Here is a 19,989-nt window from a genome sequence, read left to right on the forward strand (position 1 = left end):
AAATGTTTAAAAATGAATTTGAAAATTATTGAAACAACAATTTATATTTATGCAGTTTTATATAAAAGAAATGAATTTGAAAAATAGGGATATCTTAAATTTAGATGTTTAATAAGTTGAATAAATTTAAATTCATTGTAAAAATATAAAAAATCATTGTAAAAACTAAAATTAAATAACTTAGTTGAAAAATACTATAGTTAGTAATTTAATGTAGAATTTATTTAAAAAAATATTGTTGAAAAAATATGAAAAGAAATAATAAAACAAAATCCGTTGAAATCGCAAATCTAACTACAAATAAAAAAAAATCTGGAAACAAATAATATCACAAAACAAAAAACTTTGAAACTACAATTGAACCTTTTTGTTGTTTTGGACATGTCTCCATGGTGCAAAACTTTTATAAGTCGCACAATCACATGTTATTTAAAGAAAGAAGAAAAGGAAGGGAAAAAAAAACCCAAACAGTGTCGGATGTCGTCTTTTAAATTTATTACACAGTTTTAAATCTGTATGTCATTAAAACTAATTTGATTCATTAAAAAAATAAATTGAGGCAGAATAATCTACGTATATGATAAACACTCAGTGTTGAAAAAATGGAATGTTACTTTACAATAAGCAACATTGAAAATCAAAGGAAACAAAATATAAAGGAAATAAACACTTGATGTTGAAAAAATGGAATGCTACTTTACAATTAGCAACAATGAACATCAAAGGAAACAAAATATAAAGGAAATGTACTGTAAAATGGAGAATAGATTTTGCAGTGATATGAAGTTGGTTTAACAAAAAAGAGAGGAAGTAAGAAAGACGGGATTGTGAGAATGAGACTAATAAATACTGTTGCTTAGATGTATGCGGTTAAAATGAGTAAAAGTGGCGGTTACTTAAATAATGTGGTTAAAAGAGTGTTTGGTGAAGAATAAAGGATTTCAAAATTATATATAGAGACAAAATAATTGATTGTATTATTAAGGATAAAAAGATCATAAATAAAAGTGGAGACCAAATGGCAGTTATCTATATTTGTATTCCTTTTATATAATGTTATAGATATACTTTTATTGAAGTTTGTTCATTTCATGCTTCGGAATTGTTATTTACTTCTTCATTTTTTTTAATCTTTTTTTTTTTAACTGTCGAAATTTTATTATTACATTTCAGAACTTAAATTTCGAAAGTGATAAAAAAAAATTTCACTTTCTATAACATAATTCTGATCAAGTATATCTATTATTGACCATAAATTAGTAAACAAGAGTATGTGTCACCCGTCGGTGGTTTGTGGTATAAGGCAACCAAAGAAGAAATTAGAATTATCAAACACCTATCAATTTATACCTGAATTAAACAAACATCATAACCGTAGTTTCTAAATTTGTCTATCATTTATCAATTTAATCAAATATGTATTATAAAAAATATATATAGTGAATAACTGTTTTTAATCTTCACTTTTAGTAGATGATTATAGTCCTTGTTTATTAAGAAAAATAAATAAATTCTAGCTTAATTAGATTTAGATTCTGCAGATGCAGCTGCAAGGTGATAAAGAATGGCTAAGAATTAGTTCCAGTTTCTTCTACTGTTGACTTATTTGCAAAATTCTTATGAAAAGATATACTTGACCAGAATTATTTTTGTAAACCATTGAATTTGTGGCTTAATAGAAGCAAGTGATAAAAGTTTGAAAGGGTCACGTTTCGTGGACGACGCTTCCTGGTCCAAGTTGTAACCATTTAGTGTCAAAATATTATCATCAATTCTCGAAATTATTTTTGAAATGTGCCAAAACTTAAGCACTTCTTTATTTTATGCATATTTATCTTCATACTTCAGCATTTTGCTCCATGCATACTTATTTACTTTATTGAATTTTGCTCGTTGCATACTTACTTTTGATCCTTATTTACTTTTATTCAGCCATTATCGTGTTACGTTATTGCTTAGACCTTACTCAGTGCACATTTTCTATCATCGAACCTTTTTGTACACTTACATTTGGAACTTACCCAACATTTAATTTTGTTGAGTATTCGTTTGTATTGTTTATTAATGTGTCTAGATTGTTTATTAATCCGTTTAATTTGTATGAACAAAACTACTTATTGGGACCTGAGATTGATTTTCAAGGTGCAATCTTCTTCAGATCAGGAGACAGCACAATTTCTAAACGGTTGTTGTATGTTTTGTACATCTAGAAGTACATAGGCAACAAAGTAAAATAAATCCAAACACAGATAACGAAGGAATGAGATGCTTATAAGGTAAATGTAAATTGTTCATTGCTTCAACTGACCACTTTACTTGAAACAGATAAGGCAATAAAAAGAAAGGGAAAAAAAGTTTGAAGGAAAAAGAAAGAACAGGGGCAGATCTTCTGGCTTGGGAAGGGGATATTAAGAGATCACAAGAATTATGAAATGGGCACAGTTGGTATTGTCTGGTCCAAATCCATTGCAAGAAAAGCTGAAAAATGCCCTCTTTGAGAGTACCTTAGATTTCTGACTACCGAATCATGATCAATTCTGCATAAGTAGAAGAATGTCAGAATAAAGAATAAGGACATTTGGTTTCAGAAAATGCTTCTTGCACAAATACTTGAAACCACAAAGTGGAAATATTGTGATATTTTTGTACACAAATTCAGTTATTTTCTACATTATTGATTATTAAAACTTAACTACTACAATATTAAAGTCTCTTCACACATTTCACAAAAAATCATGTAAACATAGCCAAAAAAAAAAAACTATTATGCACACACCTCAGGCTCAGTAGGTTTGGCTTCTTCAGCTTTTATGCCGTCCTCACCTGCATGTGAGTATCAACTTTAGAGTAGTTCCAACTATAGTATAAACCAAATATCAAGAAACATAATTATACAATTAACTATGAGTGATTCAGCTGAAGAGACCACTCAAGAAACAATGACTTTGATCTTCATGATAATAAATCCAAGAGTATGCAGTTTTTTTTCCCTTCTTTCTATTCATCCTAATTTGATTTCTGACAAGGTTGAGACTCAAGAGGGGCACAAAGTACGTGAAAGTAAGTGAAAGTAACTGTTTCAATGATATTGTACAAATTGTACATCAGCCACTTGAATGCTTTGGACATCATTATTCAGCAACACATGGTACTAGTAATATTGATTTACGCAGCCAAATGAATTTTATATCAAACTTCAACCATTTCCAGTACCTCCATCCTCTGGCAAATCTGAGGTCCACAGGGTCAGGTTGTCTCTCAACAACTGCATGATCAAAGTGCTATCCTTGTATGACTCTTCACTCAGAGTGTCCAACTCCGCAATTGCCTCATCAAAAGCTTGTTTAGCCAAATGGCAGGCCCTGTAAGTTTTTCAGTAATGACATTCAGATGAGCTGTGGCATCAAAAACAATTCAATGGTCTCATGTAGAATGAGAGAACCAGTAACTTACCTTTCAGGAGAGTTCATTATCTCATAATAAAAGACAGAGAAATTGAGAGCAAGTCCAAGACGGATTGGATGTGTTGATGGAAGATCTGTGTTGGCAGTGGCTGAAGCAGCCTAATAATTAAAAAAAAAATGTGTAAATCAGATGACAGTAGAATGTACAACATAAATAAAAAAATACATTTATGAACTAGTTCAGTGCTGAAATACAAGAGATCAAACACATACCTCGTATCCTTTCAGTGAATTCTCAGCAGCCTCTTTCCTTTCTTGGTCAGTCTTGAACTCGGCAAGATACCGAAAATAATCACCTTTCCTGAATCAAAGGAGCATAAGGAAATTAAGGATAGCAAAGCAAAGTATGCGGTAACCATAATGATGAGTGGAACTTAAACACACAAATCAATGACTCATTAATAGCATTGGAGTCTCTGTAGAGCCCAGAATAACTCAAGCTAAGGGTGCTCCACCCATCATGTGGACAAACGGTACATGAACCACAAAGAAAAAGTATTCAAATCATTATATTTATACATATTCTGTGCTTCCCATATTTATCCTGATGTTTTGACTTTTATTGGAAAAGACAATTATATCTGCAGAATGGAAGAAATTATTCAACAGAGAAAATGGGTTTAGCTACATTGAAAAGGAATGAAGTTAATCAAGCAAGTAGAACAGTAGTGTAGCAATATGACTCACATCTTATAGTAGAAAACATTAGCTTCTGCTGATGTGGAAGAGGGGATCAGGTGCTGCTCAATAATAGTCAGAATGTCACCACAAATTTTGGAGAGTTCCTCCTCAACCTTTTGGCAGTAACTCTTGATGAGTTTAACATTGTGCTCATTTCCCTTAGACTCTTCCTTCTGCTCAATTGAGGACATGATGCGCCAAGAGGCCCTTCGTGCTCCAATGACATTTTTGTATCCCACTGAGAGGAGGTTCCTTTCTTCCACAGTTAGATCAAGATCAAGTTTTGCTACTTTCTTCATGCACTCAACCATTTCTGCATGATAAATATTAGGTTTCAGATGGATATCATAATCTTGATTCAACAAAAACAACAGCAACCAAGCCTTTCCCCACCAGGTGAAATTGACTACATAGATGAAAACATTATTTTTCTGTATTTTGTAAACACTATGCATTATGCAACAACATTTTTTTTAAACGCACAAAATTAAGCTCACATGATGTAAATTATGAGCATAAAACAGGCTTTCTCTTCCCAGGTCCAAAGTCAGACAAAATTAACTAAATAAACTTCAACAAATTAATCTTCACCTAATCAGACAAGATGATTCTCAAAAGGTAAAAGAAATAAAATGAAGCATATTCATATCCTACTCTTGCCATTAAAAGGGTAGCAATGCCAAATACAATTTATCAAATAGAGGTGAACAGGTTCAAGAGCAAAAAGAAAAAGACAGCGTTTCATTCTCTGATTCACTCTCACGACAAAATGAATCACGAGTTAAACAGTCTCACTCATAGGCCCCATGACAACACATTGGTAACTTAGGGCCCATTTGATTCCCTTCTCAATTTTATTTTATTTTATTTTAAAAACTATTTTCTAAAACAATTCCACACTTCTCAACAATCAAATTCTCATCCAAAATCTAAAACAATTTCACACTACCCAACAATCAATTTTTCATCCAAAATCTATCAACTTTTGAAAAATTGCTTCAAAATAAGTATTCTAAAAACCAAAAACAGCTTGAGATATTTTCTCATCATCTTCTTCTGTTTTCATCTTCAACCTCTACTTACATTGTGAAAACTAGCATTTTTTTCAAAAGAAAAACCAAACAACCCTGCCTTTTCCCCTCTTAATCCCCCCCAAATCAAAACATCAAATCCATGTCAAATCCACAACAATGCCACACCAAAAAAACAATCACAAGTCAAATCTAACAATCCAAACAAAACACCAATCAACAAAAAAAGAGGGCCAACACGGGGAAAACAATCCGATCCACAAAATAAAATAAAATAAAATAAATCAAACCCCACTTCTCAAAATGAAATCTTTTACATCCCCAATCCAAGAGAAGCCCGAAAAAGATCCAACAAAGAAGGAAAAAAGAGAGAGATTAAAAAGAAAACCTTCATATCTCTCGGCCTGTTCGGCAAGCTTGGCCAAGTAAACCTGGGTGTCTCTCTCTTTCTCAGCGGACATGGTGGCAGAGAGAGATCAGAACGACGCAAACAGAAAAGGGGGCGAAGAAGGGAAACGAAATGAATGGTAATGCAATGCAATGCAATGCAATGGAAGAAAGGAAAATGTTATATAGTGGTTAAAGATGGAACATGTTCTGTGGGTCAAACGGAGACCCAATTCTCAACCGTTGGATATCTTCGTTTCAAAGAGGAACCGCGCAAATCGGGATCCACTCTCACAAAAATCAAAATGCTTTTCTCTATTTTATTAAATGCATGCCTGCGTTGCCTTTTCTTTCTTTCCTTTCATTTCATTGTGTGTTTTTAGAACATTACTTCTATTTTTCCTTTAATACACTATCTTTACAACATTGGTTAAAAAATATATATGTTTTATTTTTTTTTATAATTTATGCACTATTTTAAATTAAAGAAAAATATTCGCATGATGTTTTTGTTAAATTTATAATTAATTTTTATATTAATATTTCTATATGTACTTATCTTATAATTTGGGGTAATTTTCTCATGTTATTTTTTGCGCTCTTAACTTTTTTTAACATGTAAATAATTAACAATTGATCCAAAGAATGAGTATATATATAAGAGACATTTTGACTTAAAGCAATAAATGTCAATAATAAATTAGCGGATAGTAATTTTATCTCAATATTTGTCATTCTATTTAGACATATCATGATGAATCTTGAATTTACAAGCATTTATCTCCTATTACCAATTAGGTAATAGATCTCTAATGATAGTCGAGTGTGTTGATGGTCTTGATTATCCAATTTTTTCAATTGTGTTGATGAGGGGGGCTTTGACTATTTGATCATCTTAAATGTGGGTTCGATTGCTTGGATTCAAAGCATCGGTTGTGTGGTTCAAATATTGAAGCCGAAACATGAACAAGGGGTTCGACTATGGAGGGAACCAAACTAGGAGCAAGGGATTCTACTATTGAGAGTGTCGAACCATTGGTGAAGGTTCATTTATCGAAGATTCAAACATTTGTCTTTTTCCTTTATACATATCGAACTTATAATAATTATTTTAGTTATGAACGATGATTTCCCGTTGAATTGTAATCATTTTCTAATTGAACATAAGTTTTTTTATTTATCAATAAACTGTTATAAGGATAATAATAAGATTCCAACCTATGATTTTGATTTTGTGCATATTATTTCAATTCTCACTATTAGGAATCCTAAATGAACGTTAATTTAATTTAATTTAATTTAAAAACTAATTTCAATTATTTTTAAGAAAAAGTTGTTCACTTTTATTAATTTCTTGAAATAGTTTTTAAAATATAAGCAATTATTTGATAATTTGGTATCATATTTTTTTTTTTCGTTGTTATGCAAAGCCTGTGTATATGAATGGAGGAATTGAAATAATATGTACATGGTCATAAGTTTGAACCTTGTTGACATCATTGTAATTTCTACTAATAAAAAAGTATGAGTGCAATTTTTCTTTTACTTTTAGAGTGCTTTTTAAAATGTATTTGGCCTTTTATTTTATAAGACTCAAATAAAAAGGTTATTTTGTTATTAGTTGTCAACTTTGGAACAATACATAAATCATGTCCATGGACAAAAAAAAATCAACCTAAAATGTCTCTTGCATTAATATTTTTTCAATAAATACTCTTAAAAAATTATTTTCTCTTAATTCAATAAATAGTTGGTAAATGGTAGAGTAAGAATCTTGTTAATGTTAAAGGTAGTTTTAAATGAAAAAAATATATAAATTTAAGATAAACTTATCGTTATTAGCTAATTAACGAACAATTCCTCATAATAAATTAGCTAATTGAGTCTTATAAAAATGACCAAAACAAATAAAAGATTGATTTCTTGAAATATATTTCATCCATTTCACAATAACTGCAGTTTAAGGTTTTTACATTCAGATTAAGGATAACAATAAATGTATCATTTTTGTTTTATATAATTTTACTAAAATAACTCATTTTCTTAATAAACACGTTTCTTTTAATTGTGGTAATTGAATAATTTATGAAGGGATAAACTAGAGAAAAAAATAATTAATATTACATTGAAATGTGAGAAGTTAAAATATCATTCATTTTGAGACATTTTCTAAATGTTAAAAGTGTTGTTATTATGGGACAGAACATGTAATTAGTATTATTTAATATTAAAATAAGGACTTGTTTTTAACATGAGAAAATTGTAACACCCTAGTTTCCTAAATAATATTATGTACTTTTGAAAATTAATTAAATGATTTTTTATAAAAATTAAGAACGATTTTGTGAAAATATAATTGCATGTATAGAATGTTTTATTTTGGGATTATGTTTATTCTAATTAACAAAAAAATATTTTGACCCTATATATTAGTTTCTTTAACCCGAAAAGCTATGGTTAAGTTAGGGAGGTTAACCCATCATTTTTCACTTCTATGTTATACACTTCTTGTTTTTTTTTTCTCTAATCTCAAAGACACTTTCAGAGAATATTGTTGGAGTTGCAAGAAGGAACTACCTTGAAGATCCCTTTCCTCGTCAGATGTTTATCGAGGTAAAGAGGAGTGAGCTATTTCGCTCATGGGTGTGGGATAACTATTGAGTAGCGGTATTGATCCTTAATCTCGTTGTTTGGTTGTTCTTTGTTGTTGTGCAATGGACCTTAAGAGTCCCCTTAATTGCTTGTGTTTTGTTTACTTTCAATAGTTTGTCTTGGATTTACTATTTTGGTTGCTAGTATGTGCTCTATATTGTGTGATTGATTGTTTTGGATATTGATTTTATTTCTTGTAGATAACCCTTAGGTTATTATGGAAACCCCAATTTTATAGTGCATAACAAAGATTGACTGATATAACTAATAATTGAAAATGAATTAAGAATGAAAATTGGTGATTTGGGCAATTTTTGTAGTTTCTGCAAGAGGGCGTGAAACTACTATTGTGTCAGGCGTGGGGACGTTGATGTCAAGAGCTAAAGAGGTCATGTCGAGTGTGAAGGCTTTAAAGATCACAAGTTGCTATTTGTAGCTCAACCATCGAGCATGATGTTGGTCATGTTGAGCGAGAGAGCTCTAGGGACTCCCAATGGCTATGACGTTGAGTGTGGGTATGACCATGTCGAGCAAGAGACCTTTAGAGAGCAAAGGTTGCTCTTTTGTGGGATGGTGCTAGGCATGAGGTGAGCCTCGTCAAGTGTGACTTTGTGCGTGAAAGGAGTTATTTTTGTGAGGTGAGTCAAACTAATGAGTCTTTGAGGTTGTATTATGATAATTGTGTCTAAGGAAATGTCGAATGAGGTTAAGAGTACTATAACAACTAGCAATATTGTGATTTTCTATTTTATGAAACATGTGATTACAACAAGTGTGGTGAAGTCTAGGCATACGTGCTTAGTCGGGATAAAGTGATACTATGGAACACTATGAAAGTGAACATGCAATATTGTATGCTTGTGTTGAGTCTTGTTGTGTAATATGCATCATGTGTATAAAATTGATTTTAGTGATGAGATATTATTGTATAAAGTTGAGTCTTGTTGTGCCACATGCATTTAGAACTAAAAGTGTCGGTGCATCTTGCATTTGATAATTATCCTATGGTGTGTTATGAATCGTTAATGTTATGAGTTTTATACTATAACTAGAAAGAAACTCATGCATTTGCACGAATTACTCTCGTTTATTCATATGTTAAAAATATATTTGTTTGTACAATTAATTTTATATATTAAAATAACATAGCTAATTGTTTTAAAATAAAAAATAGAAAAAAAATGTAAGTGTTCAAGTTAGATATAGTTTTATGAATATTTCTTATTTTATTTAATAAATTATAAAATTATATGAGATTTTTTTTTAAATTCGAAATAATTTAATTTATCTTAAATTTAAATATTTTGTAATTTAAAAATGTGAAATGATGAATATATTTTATTATTTTATAACTATGCTTTAGATAAAAAATGATTATATTTATAATATTAATAATTTATAAGTAATATCTTGAATAATTCTTATGAATAAAATACAGTTATTGGAAGTAGAGATGACAAAACTGATCAATGTGCCTAACTCGTCCTTGACTTGCCAAAAAGCAAGTCAACCCACCCCGTCCCAATTAGTAAAATGAGTTAAGAAAAACTCAAGTCACCCCATTTAATAATTAAAAAATGTTTTATATATAATATTTATTATAGATTAAATAAATAATCTTAATTTTGGGTAATAACTAATTTAAACAAAATAAATAAATAAATAAATAAATATATATATATATATATATATATATATATATATATATATATCTTATAATAAAGTGATATCCCTAATCTACCCCTAACCTATCTTTTTAATGTTTCTACTAAAATAATGCAATATTAGCTAATTACAAACATATTTTATGTAGACACTTGATTCAAATCAATGTAATAGCTTTATCACCATTATTTTTATTTATAGTATATATAGAACTCATATGACTTTTACAATAATTAGGATTGAAATAAATATATAGTAATAAGATTATTTAAAATAATAATATTATTATAATTAATAAGACCTTAAACATAATATAAAATACACATAATTATACAATTATAAATTAATTAACATTAGAATAATCTTAAATTTCAAATTATTTGTATTAGAAAATACAATTAAAAAATCGGATCCTTTTAAGAAAAAAACTAAATCAATTCACTTTATAAAATTGGTTTGTTTATCTAGTTCATCTTTACAAAATGGATTGGTTTGATTCGATTTTTTAAAAACAATTGATCTATGTATGAATATAAAATGAATAACCACATTGTACCAGACCAATTCAGTTTAAAAAAAAATGATCCATATTTTTAAAAAATTGAGCTAATCAACTTTATAAAAAATAGATCGATTAATAGGATGTTGGTATTGATGATGAGGCTTGAACCTTGTTTATATATCCCTTGGGTTGGGCATTAATATGATGTGATTATAAAACTAATTAATTATGCTTTTGATTATCATGCTAGATTTATTTTCCGTATGTTAGAAACCTTTTTATGTAGCTTTCTATTTGTATTGACCTTTCAAGAGCCACTTTATTTCCGTTTAGTTTAGTTTATGTTATGATTCATTATTTATTTTTAGTACCTTTTGGGATAAAGTAAAGCAAATGTGAGTTTTTATCGTTGAGGCACTTGACTTGAAATGTTTATGTTGTTTTAAATGAAAGCATTTTATTTGGAAACCTTTTCTTATTATTTATATACATTATCCCAAATCTGATTCATGGCACCTCTCACTATTGTAGCAGAAAAAGAGTGTTGCCTTAGGAATTCACCAAAAGAAACAGACCCAAAAATTTTATTTTATTATCATGCCAAGGTAGTAAGTCAAATCTAGAAGGGAAGAAAGACAAACAAGGAAAATATGTATAGGATTTTAACTTCTACTAAATATAGGTTGGATAATATAAGTCATTACATATTCAAAATAAAGTTTACATAATCCTAATTTCCATCATATCAAAATACAAGTCATATAGGATTTTAATTTCTTTTAAATATAAATAGAATCAGCCCAACACCTAATAGTCTAACTTTTTAAAGATGATAATGCATTATAAGCAGCAAACTTTAGCCAACCCAATAGTCTTTTCTCACATCCCTTTAATGCAACAAACATTTCCTTAACAGGTTTGGACAACGTAAGTTGGTTACACCGAGCGTGCCAATCCTCATCATTTGTAATAGCTTCCATTATGTTGATTTCATCCATTACTTCAGCAATAGATGTGCCACTAACTACTAGTGTGTTTAAAGCAGTTGAACGTGACTCAAAAGCAGATGCTTTTCTACCGATTGCAACAACTATTTTTTTTAAGCAGGAGTTTTCACCTTCATGCTTTCATTTCCAATCATCTTCCTCTTTCCAGTGCTCTTTTCACTATTATTTCCTTGAGCAGTGCTTAAATTGACATTTCCCAAATATAAGCTTACTCAAGCTCTAGGAAGTACATCTTCACAATCCCCTGAACCGTCCTCTAAGTCTATATTGACAATATCAAACTATGGACAATATATATTATTATCTCCATTTAATCCATTTGGTAGTATCCCAGAAGAAGGCGTCCAATTGAATTTTCCAGTAGCCACCACATTACTGAACAATGTACTTAGCCCATGAGCAAAAACAAGTCCTTAATATATGAATTTCCCGTGTAATGGGTTCTCCTGCATGTTTACAAGTAATCAAAATAATATATTACACAAAATCAAAATAATTTTTCTAACTTCTTGTTAAGAGACTTTGTACCATTTACTTTTTATCCCACCACTCATTTGATGCATCCATTGTATTTCTCAAATTATCCTATCCTAGTCCAATCTCTTTCCCAAACAATTTGTACCATATTGACCATTCTTCCTTAAGGTTATCCCATTTGTTTTTGAATTGACTCTTGCCATATTTTCTTCCAGTTTTAGCATTGAATTTAGATTCAACAACTTTCCACCCTTTCTTGGTAAGGGTAGTTCCATTTCGTTCTCTTTTATACACTTGCTCCAAACATACTTTAATATAAATTTTAGTTGCCTTGACATCCCATGCAACCTTTGCCTTAACACCTTCATTATCTGTAGCATAAGTCTCTGAGTTGCCTTTTCTGTTGTCGTTACTCATTGTTCTTGTTCTTACCGGAAATCTGCTGTAGAGATGATCCTCCGAGTAAGATTGGTGAGCCTCCTTCGCTGGTACGCTTGATGCTCCAAGATGGGGGTGGTACCTGCAAAAGAGACTCCGATGCTAAAGTTAGTGTTTGTGTGAGTATTAGTCTCGTATATGTAATGCACGTACCTTGGTGTGACTTAGGGTTGCTTTGGGCCTTGGGCCTGAGATAAGATGTAATATGATTAGATAACGGACCTCGTCTGGGGCGAGATCCTCGGGAATCAGTTATGATTCACTTAAATGTCGAGCTGATGCCACGCGGTGCGTGTCCGAGGTCGACTTGCGTTATGGTGCCGAGCTCGGAGCTCGGTTACGCAGTACGGATAGTACACTAGCCCCCCGAGCTCCGAAGACCGTAGGTCGAGGAGTTAAGGCCGAGCTCGCTGGGGGGAGGTGACCTTTCGCGTACGTTTGCTCGTTGTGGTAGCAATGTGTCGCGACTGTTCATTTCCCAGAAACGTGCAAGTGGCGCGTTATGGGAAATGACGGTTATGTAATGATGGTCTTGTAATTAATTGTGTTGTCATGCGTGTCCCCTGGCCGACACGTGGCGTGGCGGTTTTGAAATGTGGGAAAAAGCCCTTTTCTTTTTCTCTCCCGCGTCTCTTCCCATTCACTCCACTTTCTTCTACTCTTTGGCTTCTTGGGTACGATAGTCCTCTATGCCTTCTCGTTCCTAGCTTTCTCGCTTCCGTTCGTCTTTCGTCTTCGTTTTCACAGTCTTTCTTCGAGTCTTCTTGATGGCTGGTAGTCGTGGCGCCGGTTCTTCTGCGCCTGCTAGAGGCAAGGCGCGCGACAAGGCGGTGGCTACCGGGAAGGGCGTCGCCGAGAGGAAAGACCCGCCCCCGCCTAAGGACCTGGAGCTGGGTGTTCCTGGTTACGACTGGGTCAAGCGCGAGATGGGGGGCATCCGAAGTGTGTTCAGGTCGCGCCAGGAGGTCGATGCGGTTTGGGAGATGCACCGGATTTGCGACCCCACCATTTCCCGGATGATTCGGCTCGAGCCCTGTCCGGCTAGTGAGGGTGTGTTCATGGGGAAGTCAACCGATCCCCCCCACTTTTATGTTTATCAGAGTTTCTTCAGGGACCTGGGCGTTTGTCTTCCTTTCACTCAGTTTGAGTGTGATTTCTTGAACTACATCAACGCGGCCCCTAGCCAGCTGCACCCCAATAGCTGGGGTTTTTTGAGGGCGTTTCAGGTCCTGTGTGCGGTCCTAGGGCTGGAGTTGTCCCTTCGCGTTTTCCTTCATTTCTACCAGTTGAAGTTGGGCGTTTCGCCGTATGGCATTCTTTCTTTGAACGGGAGTAAAGAAGGGGGTTTATTCACTCTTTACTCCCAATCTTATAAGAATTTCAAATCTGAGTTTTTCCGGGTACTCCTCGTGGACGTCGACCCTTTGGAGGATGGGGATTTCTACTTTGGTGGACTGCCGAAGTTCCCCTTTTACTGGTGCCCTAAACCGTCTAGGTTTCACGGGGTGAACCCTTTGGAGTTGACGGCTTCGGAGGCTGCCGTCGTTAAGAATCTCTAGGCTTTGCCTCGCCTGTTGGATTGCAAGTCGATCTTGTTACTTGCGAACTCGGCGCACAAGGAGAGGGTCCTGGAGGGTGAGTATTTTGCATCTTGGTAGTTTGTTGAGGTTTGTGTAATTCTTCTTTGCTGATGTGCCTTATTTTCTGTCTGTAGGCCTTATAGGAAAAGACTTGTGGCTTGAGCTGAAGCCCTGCTTTAACGTGACCGAGCTCAGGGTTTTCGAGCCTCCAGAGGAGGAGGTTTCCCCTCTGAAAATCAACCAAAAACGAAAGAGGGGTGGGAGAGAGATCGGGGGACCTCTGCCCCTCATGAGATAGGGGAGGTTGCCTCCCGTTGAAGCTGGGGTGGTGGACCTTGCTGGGAGTCCGCCGTCGGAGGGGATCGATCGTGTGGCTGCCGAAGAGGTGGCGTCGGCTGCTGAGCCAGTTGTTCAACCCAGCGAGGTTCCGGCTCATGCTGTTGAGCGGGTTGCCATGGTGAGTATTTTTCTTTTCTTAGTCTTGTTTCTATTTTCTTTATTTTATGTTGTTTTTTTTTTGACTTGAGGTTGTTTTCTATAGGCAGGGGATGCCGCCGAGGAAGTGATCCGGGGTGCAGTACTTGTTGCTCCGGTTGGCGAGGTAAGTCGTTGGCCCTTCTGTGGTATTTGGCGTTTTACCCTTCTATTTACTTTTGTTCTTAGAAGAGTGTCCTTACTTTTTGCAGGCGGGGAGCGACACTGGGGTATCTGCGCCTACTTCCGCCGAGGTCCGTAGGGGGTTGAGCTCCGGGCTCCCTACCCCTGGTCCGGTGCCGAGGCCGAAGCGGCCGTACCTTGGGTATCACTATGCGCAAGAGGGCGCGCCCATGCGGCTGGAGCACTTGAGTGCGTCGGAGGAGGTCGACTCTCTGTGGAGCGCTGCGGTGACTCCGAAGAAGTTTTTTCTGAAGGGGTCGTTGAGCACGGCTGATCAGGCGATGATCGAGTCGGCCGGGCCAATGGGAAGTTTTGATGCCGCCCAAATCTTCCTTCAGCGAGGAACGACCATTGTGGATTACTGGAAACACAAGTGGTCGAGGCAGCAGGAGGACATGGCGAAGCTGAGGAGCCTTGTTCAGCCTCTGAAAGATGAAAATAAAGTCGTGAAGGAGGAGAACGGGGTTCTGACTGCCGCCCTCGGTGAAGCGAAGATGCAGGGAGCCGAGCTCCAGGTGGCGAGGGGGGGCCTTACCAGGGCCCAGAAGTCCTTGGAGATCGCCCTTCGCTCCAACGAAGAGTATGCTTCTCAGGTGGGTGAGCTGCAGGGGTTTGTTACCTCGTCCCGGGGCGAGGTAGTGTCTTCTCGGGAACAGGTTCGCTCTCTGGAAGATGAAGTCGCATTTTTGAAGGGCGAGCTGGTGTCGGTAATCGAGGAGCGTCTCCGTGATGAGGTCATTATTGGTAGCAAAGAGCAGGAGATTGCTGCCCAGAGAGTATACCTTTCGTCGTTGGAGGCCGAGAAGGCGGCGTTGCAGAGGAGACTTGAGGTGGTCGAGCACTCCATCATGGTGGAGCATAAGAGGGGCTTCCTCAAGGCTGCTCGTCAGGCCAAGCTCCTTGCGCCAGGGTTTGACTTCTCCGGCATGCATGTGGAGAAGGTCATTCGCTTTGGGAAGATGGTCAAGGAGGATGACGTTGAGGATAGCTCCAGCGAGAATGCCTCTGTGTAGGCCAATTTTGTAATCGTAATTTATTTCTGTTTTGAACTCAAGTGTTAAATCCTGGGAACTTTGCTCGTATATATATATATATATATATATATTTTTTTTTTTTTTACGTGAAGGTTTAAATTTTACTGTAATAAAACTGAGGTTCGAACTCGACCTTAGCTGTTCGTGATGGTTCAAACTTGACCGTAGATTTTTGTGAAGGTTCAAACTTGACCTTAATCCTGCCGAGGTTCGAATTTGACCTCGGATTAACGTATTAGGGTTTGTGCTCGACCTCTAATTTATAGTAATATGTGTTCCATCAAGGTTCGAATTCGACCTCGGGTAAGTGGTTCGTGCTTGACCTCAGATTTGGAGTGATATGTGTTTTATCAAGGTTCGCATTCGACCTCGGATAAGTGGTTCGTGCTCGACCTCAGATTTGAAGTGATATGTGTTTCATCAAGGTTCGCATTTGACCTCGGATAAGTGGTTCGTGCTCGACCTCAGATTTGGAGTGATATGTGTTTCATCAAGGTTTGCATTCGACCTCGGATAAGTGGTTCGTGCTTGACCTCAGATTTGGAGTGATATGTGTTTCATCAAGGTTCGAATTCGACCTCGGATAAGTGGTTCGGTGCTGTCTAGGCCTTTTGGTGCTGGCGAGCTTTGACAGGAGGTCGGCGCGAGCATTTTGTTCTCGTGGCACGTGCTTTATGGTGAATTCGTCGAAGGACAAGATTTGGTGGGACGTAGTGTGAAAGTACCGCTGCAGTAGGGTGTCTTTTGCCTGGTACATCCCGCTGAGCTGCTCCACCATGAGTTTTGAGTCGCTGTTGCAACTCATCTTTCGAGCTCCGAGGTCGCTAACTAGCCTTAGTCCAGCGAGAAGTGCCTCGTACTCCGCCTGGTTGTTGGTCATTTTGAAGCCAAATTTGAGGGATTGCTCCAGGGTGACTTGGTTTGGTCCTTCCAATATGATGCCTGCACCATCACCCTTAGAGTTGGAGGATCCGTCAACATGTAAAGTCCATACCTGAGGTTCCTCGGTAGAAGTAGGCGTGAGCTCGGCTACGAAGTCGGCCAGGCATTGGGCTTTCAGGGGTCCGTGACTTTCGTACTAGATGCCGAACTCAGATAATTCTACTGACCACGCAATCATCCATCCGGCGAGCTCAAGCTTTCGCAGAATTTTCTTGATGGGATAGTCAGTTTTGACTACCACCTGGTGGCTTTGGAAGTAGGGTCGGAGACGTCGAGCTGCGGTGACAAGTGCTAGTGCTAGCTTCTCGATCATCTGATATCGCTTCTCCGCATCTTGGAGGACTCGGCTGATGAAGTAGATTGGTGTCTGCGCTTTCTGGTGCTCTTGTACTATTACTGCGCTAATAGCGCCTTCTGTTACGGCCAAGTAAAGAAGGAGGTCAGCTTTGTGATCCGGCCTCTGTAAGATCGGTGGGGTTGTGAGGAAGGTTTTGAAGCTTCGAAAAGCTTCTTCGCACTGATCCGTCCACCGGAAATCTTTGGGTTTTCGCAGCAGGGTGAAGATGGGTCCTGCCTTTTCCGCGAGTCTGGGGATAAAACGGGATAATGAGACCAATCGTCCAGTTAGGCGTTGGACCTCTTTCACCGTTTGTGGGCTCTGCATCTGGATGATCGCTTGACACTTCTCAGGGTTGGCCTCAATTCCTCTGCTGGTGATCATGAAACTGAAGAATTTGCCTCCCTGGACGTCGAAGACACATTTCTCCGGGTTGAGGCGCATGTTGTGCTTTCTGACCTGGGCGAATACTTCGGCAAGGTCGGCAGCATGGTCAATCGCCGAGGTAGTCTTGCCTACCATGTCGTCGACGTAAACTTCCATGTTCCTCCCGATCTGTTGGTGGAAAAACTTATCCATCAGTCGCTGGTAGGTTGCGCCTGCATTTTTGAGGCCGAAGGGCATCACCCGATAGCAGTAGTTGGCGTGGTCGGTGATGAAGGATGTATGTACTTCGTCAGGCGGGTACATCATTAACTGATTGTACCCTGAGTAGGCATCGAGGAAACTGAGGAGGGCGTGTCCGGAGGCTCCATCGACCAACCTGTCAATGCTCGGCAAGGGGTATGAGTCCTTGGGGCATGCTTTGTTCAGATCAGTATAGTCGACGCACATACGCCACTTCCCCGAGTTCTTCTTTACCAAGACTACGTTCGCCAGCCATGTGGTGTACCTGACCTCACGGATAAAGCCAACATTCAGTAGTTTCTGTGTTTCGGTGATGATGGCCTCTCGCCTTTCGCCGCCGACCTTCCTTTTCCTCTAGGCGACTGGTTTTGCCTCCTTGTGTATTACTAGCCTGTGGCAGATGAAATCAACATCTATGCCTGGCATGTCGGCGCTGGACCAGGCGAAGAGGTCAGCGTTTCTGAGGATTTCTGCTTCGAGCTGCTGTCGTAATTCTGGAGTCAATTGTCTGCTGATCTTTGTGGATTGCCCGGGGAGTTCCCCGATCTGGAGGTCGTCAAGCTCGTCGACGGGGCTAGGCCATTCGTCGTGAGAGTTGGATCTTGGATCGAGATCGGCGATTTCTTCGTGATCGGTGTGAGCCACGGTGGGAGGGTCGTTCTTGCACTGTTCACCGAATGAGGTGACTTTCAGGCTTTCGGTGTAGCAATGTCGTGCCGTCTTCTGGTTTGCCTTGACGGAGATGATCTTCCCATCATGCCCTGGGAATTTCATGGTGAGGTGTGGGGTGGACACTACTGCACTGAGTTGGTTCAAAGTCGGCCTCCCGATGATTATGTTGTAGGAGGTGTCGGCTTCCACGAGGAGGTATCGAACCATGACTCGCCTTGTGGCCGGAGGTGCTCCGAAAGTCGTCAGTAGGTCCACTTACCCCCGAGTGTAAACGCTTCTTCCTACAAAACCGACTAGGGGCCCTATGTGAGGTTGTATGAGAGAGTGAGGGACGTCTAACCTGAGGAACGTTGGCCAATATAGGATGTCAGTCGAGCTCCCTTGGTCGATCAGTGTCTTGTGAACCTCCCAATTAGCTAGCGCCACAACTATGACCATGGGATCATCCTGGTTGGGATTGATCCCAGCATAGTCGTCGTCGGTGAAAGTGATCGTCGGCGAGCTCTGGTGCGAAGCCGAGGTGGTTAAGTGTGTGTGGTTGACGTTGCGCAGGTGTTTTTTTCGGGCCGAGCTGCTGGCGCCCCCTCCTGCGAAACCTCTTGCGATCGTACTGATTATTCCCTGTAGGGGAGTTGACCCTGTTTCCTGGCTTTCCTTGGCTCGTATTGCTCCACCGGGTTGGAGTTGAGAGCCGGGGGGATGATCAGAGTGTCGCCGCTGGAGTTGAGCGCAAATCCTCTTGTTTTTCGCGCAGAGCCGCTAGGTCAGCTTCATTAGCGGCCCATACTGCGGCTAGGTTGGTTTCGTGCTTGGCACGCATGTCCTGCATATCGGCGTCGTGCTGTTGTCGCGTCAGTTCGACCTGATCAATCAGCCTCCTTATTGCTGCTCTACTACGCGTGGTAGGTGGACGATCTGGATCGTCTGCCGTGCGTCTACTATGGCTTCTGGTGAATACCATGAGCGTGGCCGATAAGAGCTGTCTTGATCGGCCCCACGGTGGGCGCCAAATGTTCTTACCGGAAATCTGTTGTAGAGATGATCCTCCGAGTAAGATTGGTGAGCCTCCTTCGCTGGTACGCTTGATGCTCCAAGATGGGGGTGGTACCTGCAAAAGAGACTCCGATGCTAAAGTTAGTGTTTGTGTGAGTATTAGTCTCGTATATGTAATGCACGTACCTTGGTGTGACTTAGGGTTGTTTTGGGCCTTGGCCTGAGATAAGATGTAATATGATTAGATAACGGACCTCGTCTGGGGCGAGATCCTCGGGAATCAGTTATGATTCACTTAAATGTCGAGCTGATGCCACGCGGTGCGCGTCCGAGGTCGACATGCGTTGTGGTGTCGAGCTCGAAGCTCGGTTACGCAGTATGAATAGTACAGTTCTATTATAAAAGAGATATTAAGATTTATTTACAAGGTTATTTCAAGTATAATGTTATAAAAAAAATAATTAGTTATAGAGTTAATCATTCATACACTACCAATGTAAAATTTTTAAAGTTGTTTATTTTATTATTATTTCATTAAATAAGCAACTGACATGACACTATTAAAAGATATGATTGGTTGCCAGTGTAAAAAAACTTTACACTAACAGTGTATAGGTGATTAACTCTTAGTTATATACAAAAAAAAAAAAAAAAAAAAAAAGGTTTTATTTTCTTATAAATTTAGGAATAATAGATCGTCCCAAAAAATGAGTGTTCATAGATTGTAACAAAACATCACAAAAGGAATAATAATACAAAACAAGACATGAATCGAGCAACAAATTATCAAAAAAAAAAAAAAGGAAAGCAACAGAAAAAAAAAATGAAATGGAAAAATAAATG

The 19,989-nt window shown here is 37.8% G+C and overlaps 1 protein-coding gene across 1 annotated transcript; it reads right to left on the reverse strand.

Annotated features, from left to right (window-relative positions):
* Positions 1-2,250: 2,250 nt before the first annotated feature.
* On the reverse strand, positions 2,251-5,805 carry LOC109800789 (14-3-3-like protein GF14 iota). The gene is made up of 7 exons (XM_020361664.3): positions 5,565-5,805; positions 4,152-4,458; positions 3,678-3,765; positions 3,454-3,563; positions 3,214-3,362; positions 2,777-2,823; positions 2,251-2,537 (listed from the first exon to the last, which is right to left on the reverse strand). Exons 1-7 carry the CDS (start codon positions 5,635-5,637, stop codon positions 2,532-2,534), a joined length of 780 nt encoding a protein of 259 aa, XP_020217253.1. The 5' UTR covers positions 5,638-5,805; the 3' UTR covers positions 2,251-2,531.
* Positions 5,806-19,989: the final 14,184 nt, after the last annotated feature.

This window comes from Cajanus cajan, chromosome 11 (assembly GCF_000230855.2).
Source record: "Cajanus cajan strain Asha chromosome 11, NIPB_CcT2T_4, whole genome shotgun sequence".
NCBI classification, from domain to species: Eukaryota; Viridiplantae; Streptophyta; class Magnoliopsida; order Fabales; family Fabaceae; genus Cajanus; species Cajanus cajan.

What these genes read in the sequence shown, in the direction of transcription:
- LOC109800789 (XM_020361664.3), bottom strand. Translation starts at nt 5,637, where the DNA reads ATGTCCGCTGAGAAAGAGAGAGACACCCAGGTTTACTTGGCCAAGCTT. An exon ending in AATGTTTTCTACTATAAGAT is followed by an intron (nt 3,766 to 4,151) that starts GTGAGTCATATT and finishes CCTTTGATTCAG; the next exon opens with GAAAGGTGATTATTTTCGGT. An exon ending in AGATTTGCCAGAGGATGGAG is followed by an intron (nt 2,824 to 3,213) that starts GTACTGGAAATG and finishes ACTCACATGCAG; the next exon opens with GTGAGGACGGCATAAAAGCT.